The sequence below is a fragment of the Gymnoscopelus braueri genome (genome assembly GCF_963280865.1).
Source record: "Gymnoscopelus braueri genome assembly, chromosome: 23".
Lineage (NCBI taxonomy): Eukaryota > Metazoa > Chordata > Actinopteri > Myctophiformes > Myctophidae > Gymnoscopelus > Gymnoscopelus braueri.
In genome coordinates, this window is record NC_137625.1 from 1,027,043 (window position 1) to 1,040,477 (window position 13,435).

Below are 13,435 nucleotides of genomic sequence, written 5' to 3' on the forward strand. Positions count from 1 at the left end.
ACGTAGGTCCAGGGGTGCTGCAGAATACTTTGATGACATTAAAAGTAATGAATATCACTTCATTTTAACCCCTTAGACCAGTGGTAACCAACCTTTTCAAGCCCAAGAGCACATTTTATTTCCATTTGTAAGCCATGATCTACCACTAAAATATGTTCCAAAAAACCACTTGTCACGATTGCCATTTCTGACAGGCTTAATGCATGTGCATACATTCACCCAAAGACTAGTAGTTTAAATAAGAATAAACATGATAGTTATATAATCAATGCCTAAATATTAAGAAAAATAAATATGTAAATATTAGAAATATAAATATTAGGACAAAAATACAAATACACTTTTTTGTTCCGTTTTTTTCCCCATGTCCACAAAGGACATGAAATTAATTGCTTTTACAGATGTAATCATTTATACTCTCAAGAGTTAAATTATTGCCAAACATCTGCATTACTTAATTAAAGAATTGTTATTTTGATGTTGATCAACGCCTATTATCACTCTTATTGGTACCGACTCTCCATCATTTACATTATTGTAGCTAGGGACCCCTGGTTGGCTACAGCTGAACCTGGTGCATAACATCTACATAAACAGCGCCCCTGTGTACCTCTGTAATCTTTTTCAGAAGCGTAGCGAAGCCCATTCCCACCTAACCACAGCCAGCATAGCAGTGAGACCTGACCATGCCCACGTTCACCACTGACATGGGAAAACGCTCATTTAGATTTGGAGGAGCAGTTAACTGGAACTCGCTACCCCTGACTATAAAGAGCACCAGCAGCCATCTCCTTTTTCAGATAAGGGTCAAAGCATGGCTTTTAGAAAATGTTGCAGAATAGTAGGGTCACTTATGTGTTAGCAATGTGATTATATGTATTTATGCTGTAGGTAGTGTAGCCATTGATTGTTTTATTTATTACTGTACTGTCTACCTGTATGTATTCTGTTGCAGTGTTGTTTGTCTCAGACCAAGGACCACAATGAAAACTAGAAAAAGTGCTCCTCGGAGCACAGGTCTCCGCCAGGTCAGGTAGGTTATTGTGGGGCAGCAATGTTCGGAATTAGCCAATCAGGATGGAATATGAAAAATTGGACGGAACCATCTTGATCACTTGACTATATGTGTAACGATTTGCATGATGTCTGAATTTGTAGGAGTAATATAAAAAAGAAAAGTGTTGCAAAATTGGCCTCCTGGTGGCGCTATAATAGGGCAATGTTAAAAGGGTGGCATTTGTTCTTCAATGTAGTGCGAATGTGCGTGCAAAGTGTCACCACAATCGGACGCTGCATTCATGATTTGTGGCATTTTGTTCAAAACGGGCCACTCCTGCAAACTTTAGATGTCAATGTTAGCCAATCAGGATGGAATATGAACATTTTAAAAGATCCATCGTGATCACATGACTATAGAGATCAAGTGTACCGATGTGCGTGAAATGTGGATAAATTCTGAAGGCTTAATATCAAAAAAATTGTTTTACATAAGTCGGCCCCCTGGTGGCGCTATGAAAAGTGTGCGTGCAAAGTTTCATGCAGATCGGTGCAGTTATAGTTAAAAACACAAATCGTCCATTTATAGCGCCACCAAGAGGCTGATTTGAACATTTTCAAGTGGCATTTCTTCCTCGGCCTAGTGGGAATGTGCGTGTGAAATCTCACGGAAATCGCAAGCTGCGTTCATGATTTGAGGCATTTTGTTGAAAACGGAGTAATCCTGCAAACTTTGGAAGCCAACCTTAGCCAATCAGGATGAAATATGGAAAATTGGACAGATCCGTGTTGATCACATGACTATAGAGATACTGTGTACTGATTTGCGTGATGTTTGGATAAAATCTGTAGGAGTACTGTCAAGAAATGTGTTTTGCAAAAAGCGGCCTCCTGGTGGCGCTATAAAGGCTAATTTGAAAAATTTGGGGCAGAGGTTCTGCTCTGGCATCCAGGGAGTGTGTGTGCACAGTTTCGCTGCGATCAAGCCAACGGTGCCAGAGATTAGCTGTACACAAAATGACAGAATGACGGACACACGGACGGACGGACGGACGGACGGACACAAACACGGACGGACGGACAGGGGGCAAAACATACTCTCTCGCCATGCCTTTCGGCCTGGCGGAGACAATAAGTCAAGACTTTTCTGTGTCTGTATCCTTGACGTTTCTACGATGAACATGATGTATGTGTTTTTTCCTGTATAACGTCTAATAAAATCAAATCAAATCAAATCAAAATATCTGAGTATTTCTTCCACCACTGATGCACCGTGTGCCGTTCCCACAGTATGGACACAGTGCTGATTGGCTGCCTGTCTGGTGCCCAGCCATTGGAGGGGCAGACATTTTTTTTTTACGATTAATTGAGTACAAAGGACCCCAATGGAAACAAGCCATAGTGCCTTCTTGGGTTTTTAAATCCTCTTAACAGACCTTGTATTGAAATGTAGTTTCCTGTGCTTTATTCCCCCCCCCCACCACAAACTGCTTAAGTATTCAATCAATCAATCTATTGTTGATTGATTTATTTTATTTTCTGGCCCCCGTCTTTCAGCAGCCGGGCGGGGCAAGAGCTCCATTGGCTGGGCCAAGATTGAATACTTTATTAACAGTTTGCCAATAGAACAGTGGTACAATTACACAATGTGCTAAAAGATAACACAAAAAGCCCTATAGAGTATACAGAAGTCCTGACGTCACTCGTTCATCCCCTGGTTCGTAAAGTATTGTCTCTATGGAGAATAACATTGGGTCATCTTAGAATCGTCTCATATAAGAATTGTGGTCCAAAAATAAACAAACTGTCTCGGTGATATTGTCAGGGAGGAGGCTCTGTATCGTTTATGATAGTCAGTCACTCATATTTGATACAGTCTGTTTCTGGCGAAAATGTAACTAATTAGTCGGAAGTAACATTATCGTTTTCTCACCGTCAGTTGATGCTTCATATCCATAAGAGTCAAACCGCCGGGATCATTTGTTTATTTTTTTCCTGAAACAACAAACTGCCGTGTCATTCTACTATTTAATAATACTGACATTCATTGAGACAGGAGCAGAGAGACAGACAGTAACGTAGCGCAAAGGTAGAAGCCACAGTACTGATTTCAATCAGCCCACTGATGAGTGGGCGGAGGATGGGCCGTGGGTAGTGTGGGAACCAACGCCCATCCTGCTACACATGCATAGCAGATGCCATTGATGCGCATGGGAGCCAAAACTGGAACCGGAAGTTTGTGAACAAACACTATTTCTGAACGATTGTGTCCTTTGTCAGATAATCGGTTCAGGAATATAAAAGAAGACATAATTATCACAATTAATCCAAACAATTATTTTTAGATTGGATTTCTTTAGCACACTGTATCATTTTATTGAGGCATTTAAACAGCGGCATGTATCGTTTCTGGCAGTGTTGCCAGATTATGTGAGAGAAATAAGCAACGAGGTCTAGGAAACAAGCCCAAAAGAAGCACTAACAAGGGGTCTTTGACGTTTTCAGGCCAGGGCCCCCCCAATTTATGGGGAGATGGAGCAGGGGCCCCCTACCTCGTAGGTTGGGAGGGCTACAACATATATTATATATTTATTGATAAAATTGTGTAATATGTATAAATATACCATCGTGCATTCAATACTAAGCTATTAAAAATAGTAGACAGATTAATATATTCATGCTTTTATTTTAAACATACATGTAAGGTACAGGTAGGGTGGCCGTACTGCCATTTATAAACATACCTTATTAACTGAGAACAACAACAATCTGTAAATTGCACAATAATCATGTATACATGCTATTCTAAATGGACAGAATCATGATTTATTTAATACATAAAGGTGGAAAATGTTTTTAAAATATTTAAAAACAAATGGACATTTTTGGAGAAAAAAAATATATATATAACATATCGATCTACAAGCTCATCGCGACGCGTTGTGAGCTTGTAGATCTGCTATTTAAAAAAGAAAATTAAGTAAAATGTGAAATATTTGAGGATTTTTGAAACACTAACAAGTAACAACACAAATCTGGTACGGGACTCCCTGGCACAAAACATTTTCAGATGGGGGTTAGGGACAAATACATATTCATTTGAGGGTCCATGACATAAACATAATTGAGAACCACTGTTAAAAAATAGTCCAAATAATCAACTACACTTAGAAAAAAAGCCCCAAAAAACGCAACCCACAACTACCAATATTTACAAGCAACTTCACAGAAAAATAAGCCCAAAGTCGCTTATAATAAGTGGACATGGCAACACTGGTTTCTGTCTCTGCAGTGTCTTGTACTTTGTGCTCTTTAGATAGCTCAATAAACGTATACAGTGGACACATTGAAAAGCAACACATCAGAAAACAATGTGTGATATGTCTTCTTTTATTTTCCAGAAGCAATTACTTTACAAAGGTCTCAGTCATTCAGAAATATATGTTGTTCATGAGCTGATCCACTGGGCTCTCATTAACTCCTCATTAACATCTCATTAACATGAGCTGATCCACTGGGCTCTCATTAACTCCTCATTAACATCTCATTAACATGAGCTGATCCACTGGGCTCTCATTAACTCCTAAATAACATCTCATTAACATGAGCGGATCCACTGGGCTCTCATTAACTCCAATGCATTCCACTGAACTCAAGGCTCCATGGTGCGACCAATCTGCCGGCTGCAATTGCATGACAGCGAAAATGACGTAGCTGACTCTACCTTCTTTCCATATACCTTGGTTTCTCTTCTTTGTCACACAGAAAGAACAACGGCTCAGTGTCGCCCTCCTGTGGTTCATCATTACCTCCACACTCTGTTGCATTGCGACGCAAAATGCATTAAAAAGTGGATAATAGTGCCATCTGGTGGTTGATCTACCAACTCTATGTCATTTAAAGTGCGTTGGCTTTATTTATTATTAGCGTTGTTTTATCTTAATATAATAACGTGTTACTTTATTCTTGTAATAAACAAGTGGCGGTTATTTAACATACCGTTGGACTCATTAAAATAAACAACAGTTTTACAACAAATGCAGGACGTTTTACATCATTTGAGGAGCTAGCTAGCCTAGCAGGCTAACCTGCTACCGGATGTAAACATAGTCCATTAAGTCAGACGTTGTCGCTCTTCTGAGCACTTCCGGCGGAGGGTTTTCAAAATAAAACCGACCATTGCGTGTCAAGTTACGCATCAACAGTTCTAAAGTCACAAAAGCGTTTCCGCTTTCTTTTCAAAATAAATCGACGTTCGTATAGAGGGAACTGAGCATGCGCAGTTTGCGTTAGCGTTGGCTATTGTTAGCTTTATTTAGTCTTCATGGCTATTGTTACGTGTTACGTGTTTTATTGTTGTACTAAAGAATAGAAAACTATTTAACACAACTGTCGTTGAAATAAAGAAAGTTTTACAACAAATGCAAGACTTGTTTTTACATCATCTTAGAAGCTGGCTAGCTAACAGCTAGCTGGCTGGCTAGCTAGAGCTAGCTGGCTAGCTAGAGCTAGCTGGCTAGCTAGAGCTAGCTGGCTAGCTAGAGCTAGCTGGCTAGCGGATGTAAACACATTCGTCACATTATCAAACAGAGATTTCCGGTGTGTTACATTGACATTGGTGATCTATCGAATTCTGTGACTGCGTACTGCGGCTGCGCCGTCGTCGAAAATAGCCGATCTACAAGCACTCAAGATCGGCTGTTTTCGGCGTGCGTCGCCGTGCGGTAAGTTACGGGCAGGCATTCTGGTTTCCATTTACTGTTCAGTGCTCATATCCGGTCTACAGCCCGCCTACTGTATCCGGTCATTTCATCATATGCACACATCGAAAACAACCCGTTTCGGTATCCTTTCTAGACCGGATGCATGGAGTTATGATGGAACGTGCAGGTTGGCGATGTAATCGGAAGTTCTCTCGTGATTTTAAGAGTTCGACTTGACGGAATTTGGCTTTATTTTGAAGAGCAGCCGGAAGTGCTCTCATGGTTGTCAGCGCTGACTTAACATACATATTTGTCCATTATCACCACAAGGTGGCAGCAAAGCCTAGATTTGACTTGTATTGTGCATTGGCTGTGGAATGCCCTCCCTGACCATCTGAGAGAACCTTCAGTCTGATGACACCTTTAACATGAGACTAAATACCTTTCTGTTTAACAAGGCATAGGTTTAGATGGACTCAGTGATGTGTGTATATAGTATGTATATAGTATGTATATAGTATGTATATAGTATGTATATAGTGTCTAGATGGACTCAGTGATGTGTGTATATAGTATGTATATAGTATGTATATAGTATGTATATAGTATGTATATAGTGTCTAGATGGACTCAGTGATGTGTGTATATAGTATGCATATAGTATGTATATAGTATGCATATAGTATGTATATAGTATGTATATAGTATGTATATAGTATGTATATAGTATGCATATAGTATGTATATAGTATGTATATAGTATGCATATAGTATGTATATAGTATGTATATAGTATGTATATAGTATGCATATAGTATGTATATAGTATGCATATAGTATGTATATAGTATGCATATAGTATGTATATAGTATGCATATAGTATGTATATAGTATGTATATAGTGTCTAGATGGACTCAGTGATGTTTGTTTGTTTGTTTGTTTTACTTCTTCTTAACTGTGTATAGCTGACCTTTGATCTGAATTGTATTCATTTCACTGCTTTATTATTATTATTTTTGTTTTTTGTTTTTAACATGTAGCACTTTGAGATTTGGTTCAAATAAAGTGCGTTACAAATAAAATGTATTATTATTATTGAGCCGTAAAATTAGGATAAATAATGTTGTGAGGAGTCTTGTGTGATGATGTGAGAGAGTTTTAATAATAATAATAATGTTATCTATAATGTAAGGAGACTGTGTGGTGATGTGAGAGAGTTTTAATAATAATAATAATAATAATAATAATAATAATAATAATAATAATAATAATAATAATAATGTGAGGAGATCTGTGGGGTGGTGTGAGAGGAGTTTTTGTTGAATACCTGTATTATATAAAACTGCATTTAATGTTGATGGTAATTGATACATAAATACATATTATAATTATAAATTATAGAATAAAATATATCTCTGCTGTCGGGCAGAAACGCGCGCGCGCGCGCGCACACACACACGTCAGGATACCAATTTTATCCAATCAGGATAAAGAACTCAGACAGGATATTGATTAAACAAGTGAAATGTTAGGTGGTGACATAAAGAAATGAGCACTCTCTCCTGATTGGCTGACATTTTGCAACCCACCTGAAATTTTATTTTCTGTTTATTAAAGAGCAGGAGACTCAACCTGCAACGAATATTTACAAGCGACTTTACAGAAAAACAAAGCCCACAGTTGCTTATAATAAGCAGACATGGCAACACTGCCTGCCACTACCCGATGTCTTCAGCCATCCCATAGGCCCGGGTGAACGGTCACGCTGTGATTGGCTAGCTGGTTGTCAAGCAACCGCGGATGAACGCTGTCATTCCGGTTGCCTGACAACAACTGACCAATCACAGCGAGAGACCGTGTCTCCGGGCTATGGGATGTAGTAGACCCAGGTTACCAAGCAACCAAAGAAACAAGCTTCTTTTTTTTCCCTAGAAAGGCATCGCTGTCATAAAAATGAATGAATGATTGATCATAAATATGAACTAGTTATTAGAGTTATTACAGTTATTACAGTTATTATCCTTTTAATGAATGAATGATGGATCATAAATATGAACTAGTTATTAGTTATTAGTTAAATGGAGGTATATAAAAGGGTAATATCATGCTAGTTAGCAAACTGACAGATAACCATGGAAACCAAAGGATACATTACTACTACACAATAAAGGCACAGTCTAACTGGGTGTATTAATGGTGTCAAGGACCCCCAAATGAATATGTATTTGACCGCGGACCCCCTTCTGAAGATGTTTTGTGCCAGGGACCCCCAAAAGAGAACATTAAAAAAAAAAAATAATAATAATAATAATAATAATAATAATAATAATGTTCAAAAATAGCAGATGTACAAGCTTGCACAAAGTGAAGCGCCTGTCTGTCTGTCTGTCTGTCTGTCTGTCTGTCTGTCTGTCTGTCTGTCTGTCTGTCTGACAACCTACCTATATTATATGACATGTTTACTGTATACATACCACAATGCTCGCCTTGGGTCATTATGGTTTTGAAATAGATGTCTGTCTGTACATAAAAACATATTATTTGAAAGTCTTAAACTACAGCAACCATACTGCATAATGTTGTCATTTTGGTCACCAAGAATCAACATCCAACATTTTAGGCCATACATGGGCAACTGGCGGCCGGGGGGCCACATGCGGCCCCCACCTTCACTTAATGCGACCCGCAGGTTAATATCAGAATACTGATATATCATTGATTTCAGCTGTTAAAATTCTAAACATGCAAACATGACCCGCTTTAATTACTTAGTCTATATTATATATCTATATTAGTAGCTTAATGACTAGTATTAACATTCTATTGTCTTTTTTTATGTCCAATGTATTTGTATTTAAGTTCATAAAGTTAAAATAAGTATAACTAAATGCATTTGAAATAAAAATAAATTTACATTAAAAAATCTGGATTCCAATTAAAAAATAGCAAAAATCATCGTCAGGTGATAAAAAGGCCTGCTAGCCCTCATGCATTGAAGGAGGCATGAGTTCAGCTCTGGGTTCTCCCTGGTTGGCAGAGAGAGTGTAGTGCCCATGATTACTTAGAAAATGGAAAAAATTGAGTTACAAAATCATGGGATAAAAATGACCGGCCTGCTCACTCCTCATGGTTGAAGGAAGCATGATCTCAGTTCGGGGCTCTCCCCAGGCGGGCGGAGGGAGAGTAGCGCGCGCCCAGGATTACAAGCTCAGGCAATTGGCACTGGGTGAAAAAAATGGGTTTACAAAGTGGTGGGATGAAATAAAAAGTTGCATCATCCCTGTTTTATGTAATGTTCTAAACCTCGTCATTGTTTTCATTCCCGTCCCGCTACGCTGTAGCTTTGGGGACATCCAGCTCAGGTCAGACACCATGTCCTGTGCCAGCGGTGCCCACATTGACGGCACCGGTGTCACCACCACCACCATGCCAACGTCCATGAGCAGAGCCAGAGGCTGGGACGCTGACGTAGAGAACCTGTACAGGTTCCAACAGGCCGGATACCGAGACGAGACAGAGTACCGGCAAGTCAGACAAGTGTCCTCGGTAAGAAAAACACACACTGGTGTGTTTGGTGTTCATTTTGATGCGGTGTTAGTCATAGTCAGTGGTGGAAAGTAACTAAGTACATTTACTTAAGTACAGTTTTGAGGTATTTCTACTTTACTTGCGTACTTCCAGTTCCCAATGATCTTACTTCAACTCCACTATACATGTCAGAGGCAAATGTTGTACTTTTACTCCAGTACAATTATTTGAAAACTTTAGTTACTAGTCACTTTGTAGACTTTGATTATTATTCTAAAACATACATTGACCACTTCAGCTCTATGTACATTTCGCCCATTTGAAAATAGCCGATCTACAAGCTCACAATGCGCCGCGATGCGACGCATTGTGAGCTTGTAGATCTGCTATTTTCAACTGATTTTTTATACATTGTATGCATTTGAAAACTTGTGAGAGGGAACATTCTGCATAATGAGTACTTTTACTTTTGTACTTTAAGTATCTTTTGATGCCAATACTTTTTGTACTTTTACTTGTAACAGAGTATCTCTACAGTGCAGTATTGATACTTTTTTCAAATGTCTGTCTGCCTGTCTGTCTGTCTGTCTGTCTGTCTGTCTGTCTGTCTGTCTGTCTGTCTGTCTGTCTGTCTGTCTGTCTGTCTGTCTGTCTGTATGTCTGTCTGTCTGTCTGCCTGTCTGTCTGCCTGCCTGCCTGCCTGTCTCTCTCTCTCGTCAGATCGACAGGTGGCCAGAGACAGGCTTCGTGAAGAAGCTCCAGCGACGAGACGACACGTTCTATTACTACGACAGGAAGAGAGAATGTCAGGACAGAGAGCTGCACAGAGTCAAAGTCTATGTGTACTAATCTATTAAGTATCAATAAATTGTACTTAAGTACAGTACTTGAGTACATGTACTTAGTTACTTGGATTTGACTGTGTAGCTACTTACACCCAGGTTACATCCGATGAACTGTTTCAAAGTGAATATGAGAAGCATATCCTGTCTGGAAATAAAGTCTAACTTTTCTTGCTGTTTATTTTAAATGGTGTGTATATCTTATGGTGTGTGTATCTTATGGTGTGTGTGTGTACACTGGCTTAAATACTTAAACCAGTGATTCTCAAAGTGTATCCGGGGACCCCCCCAGGCCAGGGGTCCTTGCTTGCTTGAGGGGGTTTCCAGGGAGTCCCCAGATTTTGTTTTTAAATATAGCGCCAAACGCAGTTTAACACCACTTTATCCTATATGGCTATTTGAAAATAGCCGATCTACAAGTTTGTAGATATGTATTTTCAAAAGATCCTGGACAAATCTGAAGCTTTTGAGTATTTTGGAAACATTTGAACACAAATCTTGACGTGTACGGGGGGTCCCTGCCACAAAGGATTGTCTGATAGGGGGGTCTGCGGCCAAATTACAGAATTTGTGGGTCCTTGACGTTCAAACGTTTGAGAGCAACTTGGTTAATATTTGTTTCTTTCTTTTTTCCATAGAATGAACCGGGGATTTATTTGGCTATTCAAAAACAGCAGATCTACAAGCTCATAGCGCGGCACCGAGTGCAGATCTGCTATTTTTTTTAAAGAAAAGTCGTGAAAATGTGTGCAAATCTTTGAATATATATATATATATATATATATATATATATATATATATATAATATATATATATATATAATATATATATATATATATATATATATATATATATATATATATATATACATTTTTAACTAAAATCTTTGAATATATATATATATATATATATATATATATATATATATATATATATATATATATATATATATATATATATATATATATATATATATATATATATACATTTTTAACTCAAATCTTTGAATATATATATATATATATATATATATATATATATATATATATATATATATATATATATATATATATATATATATATATACATTTTTAACTCAAATCTTTGAATATATATATATATATATATATATATATATATATATATATATATATATATATATATATATATATATATATATATATATATATATATATATATATATATATATACATTTTTAACTCAAATCTTTGCTTCTGGGGGGTCCCTGGAACAAAATATTTTGAGATGAGGGTCCGCAGCCAAATACATATCATTCTGGGTGGTCCTTGACATGAAAAAGTTTGAGAACCACTGATATTATAGCAACATACATAAAATCTAATGAAAACTGTTAGGATTTAGAAGACATTTGTAGAATCCCCCCAGAGGCAAAGATTTGAGTTAAGAAATGCTCGGTTTAAAAAAAATATATATATATATATTCAAAGATTTGTACACATTTTCACGAGTGTGTGTGTGTGTGTGTGTGTGTGTGTGTGTGTGTGTGTGTGTGTGTGTGCGTGCGTGCGTGCGTGCGTGCGTGTGTGTGTGTGCGTGTGCGTGTGTGTGTTGCATTCCCTCAGCAAACAGCATTTGTACAGTTCAAGGGTTTTCTTAATATTGCTGTACAGTACACACATGGTCCATGGAGAATGTTAATGAGTGTTGATCTCAGGAACATGTGTGGCTGTGTGTGAGTGGAGCGTATTTAAGATGTTTGTAGGGATTATGAGAGAGTCACACTGCTCTCATGTGATCATATAGGGTGGATTACCACTAACAACCAGTGATCTAAGAAGTACTCAAATGTTTTACTTTAAGTAAAAGTATTAATAACTTTGTAGAAATAGTCTACCGGAACCAAGTACAAGTCCGGTGTTCAAAATTTTACCTAAGTAAAAGTACAAAAGTAAGTATTGGCATCAAAGTAAGTACCAACAGTAAAAGAATACTCATTACGCAGAAGGTCCCATTTCACAAGTTTTCTAATGTTTAAAATGTATTAACAAATCCTTTGAAAATAGCAGATCTGCTATTTTCAAATTGCCAAAGTATAAGCTACATGTGTCTGAAGTGGTTTTGTAATAATAACCACAAATCTACAAAGTAATTAGTGACTAAAGTTTTCAAATAATTGTAGTGGAGTAAAAAACACAATATTTGCCACTGAGATGTAGTGGAGTAGAAGTAAAAGTATTGAAAATTGAAAAAGTAAAAAAAGAAAAAAAAAACTCAAAATTTGACTTAAGTACACTATACTTGAGTAGATGTACTTAGTTACTTTACAACACTGCATACATGAGGGGTGGTATTACCCCACTTCTTCACATCTATAGATGAGGGTCTACAGATCACACCACACAGTCTGATAACGTGACATTCATCTATAGATGAGGGTCTACAGATCACACCACACAGTCTGATAACGTGACATTCATCTATAGATGAGGGTCTACAGATCACATCACACAGTCTGATAACGTGACATTCATGCTTATCAAGCCGTGATTAAAACGCCGTTATGCAAATTGCTAGGATTGTAAAATAAGGCCCTGGATGGAAGTAATGCTGGACTGATCTACTCTAAGTACTGTTCTACATGCAGCCAGCTGACACAGCAAGGAGGTGAGTCAACTTATCAGCTTGTGATAAAGATTATATGATTCAGTATTTTAATCAAGTAAAGATCTCTGTATTGTGAGGTGATGAATAATAATACATAATAATATTGATAACAATAATGACGATGATATTTTTACAGTTGTAGAGGTAACAATATTCTGTAATATGGCCAATCTGGAATCCCATCCACAACATTTTGTGATAAAATTATATGATTCAGTATTTTAATCAAGTAAAGATCTCTGTAGAACTATTTATTTATGTATTGAAAATCGGTCTTGAGAGATTTAATGGTCACGTAAAGCTTTTCTATTTTTCATTCATCTTCTATTTGACAATCTCAATTTCATATTTGTGATGATGAATTTGAAGTGAAAGTGACATTTACAGCACTTTTACTCCACTACAATTATTTGAAACCTTTAGTTACTAGTTACTTTGTAGATTTGTATTATGATTATTACAAAACATATGTAGCAGGGGCCAGGGGGTGCTTTTCAAAGGATAATGCTCTTTAACAATGCAATGCACAGACCAAGGGTGAGCATGGAAATACGACAGCATGGAATGATTTTGAAAAAAGGCTCTTTATTCTTATTTGCCTTCTGTAAAGACCGGTGCCTTTAAAAATAGACATTAAAACAACAAACAAACACAAAATACCAGGCATTGGTTCTCAAAGTGGGGTCCGGGGACCCCCAGGGGTACTTGAGGGGGTTCC

The 13,435-nt window shown here is 37.4% G+C and overlaps 1 protein-coding gene across 1 annotated transcript; it reads left to right on the plus strand.

Annotated features, from left to right (window-relative positions):
* Positions 1–9,073: 9,073 nt before the first annotated feature.
* meig1 (meiosis/spermiogenesis associated 1) lies at positions 9,074–10,078 on the plus strand (the record flags this gene model as incomplete). Its single annotated transcript, XM_080420535.1, has 2 exons — positions 9,074–9,247; positions 9,950–10,078. The coding sequence occupies 2 exons, from the start codon at positions 9,074–9,076 to the stop codon at positions 10,076–10,078; spliced, it is 303 nt and encodes a 100-aa protein (XP_080276661.1).
* Between the last annotated feature and the right edge of the window lie 3,357 nt (positions 10,079–13,435).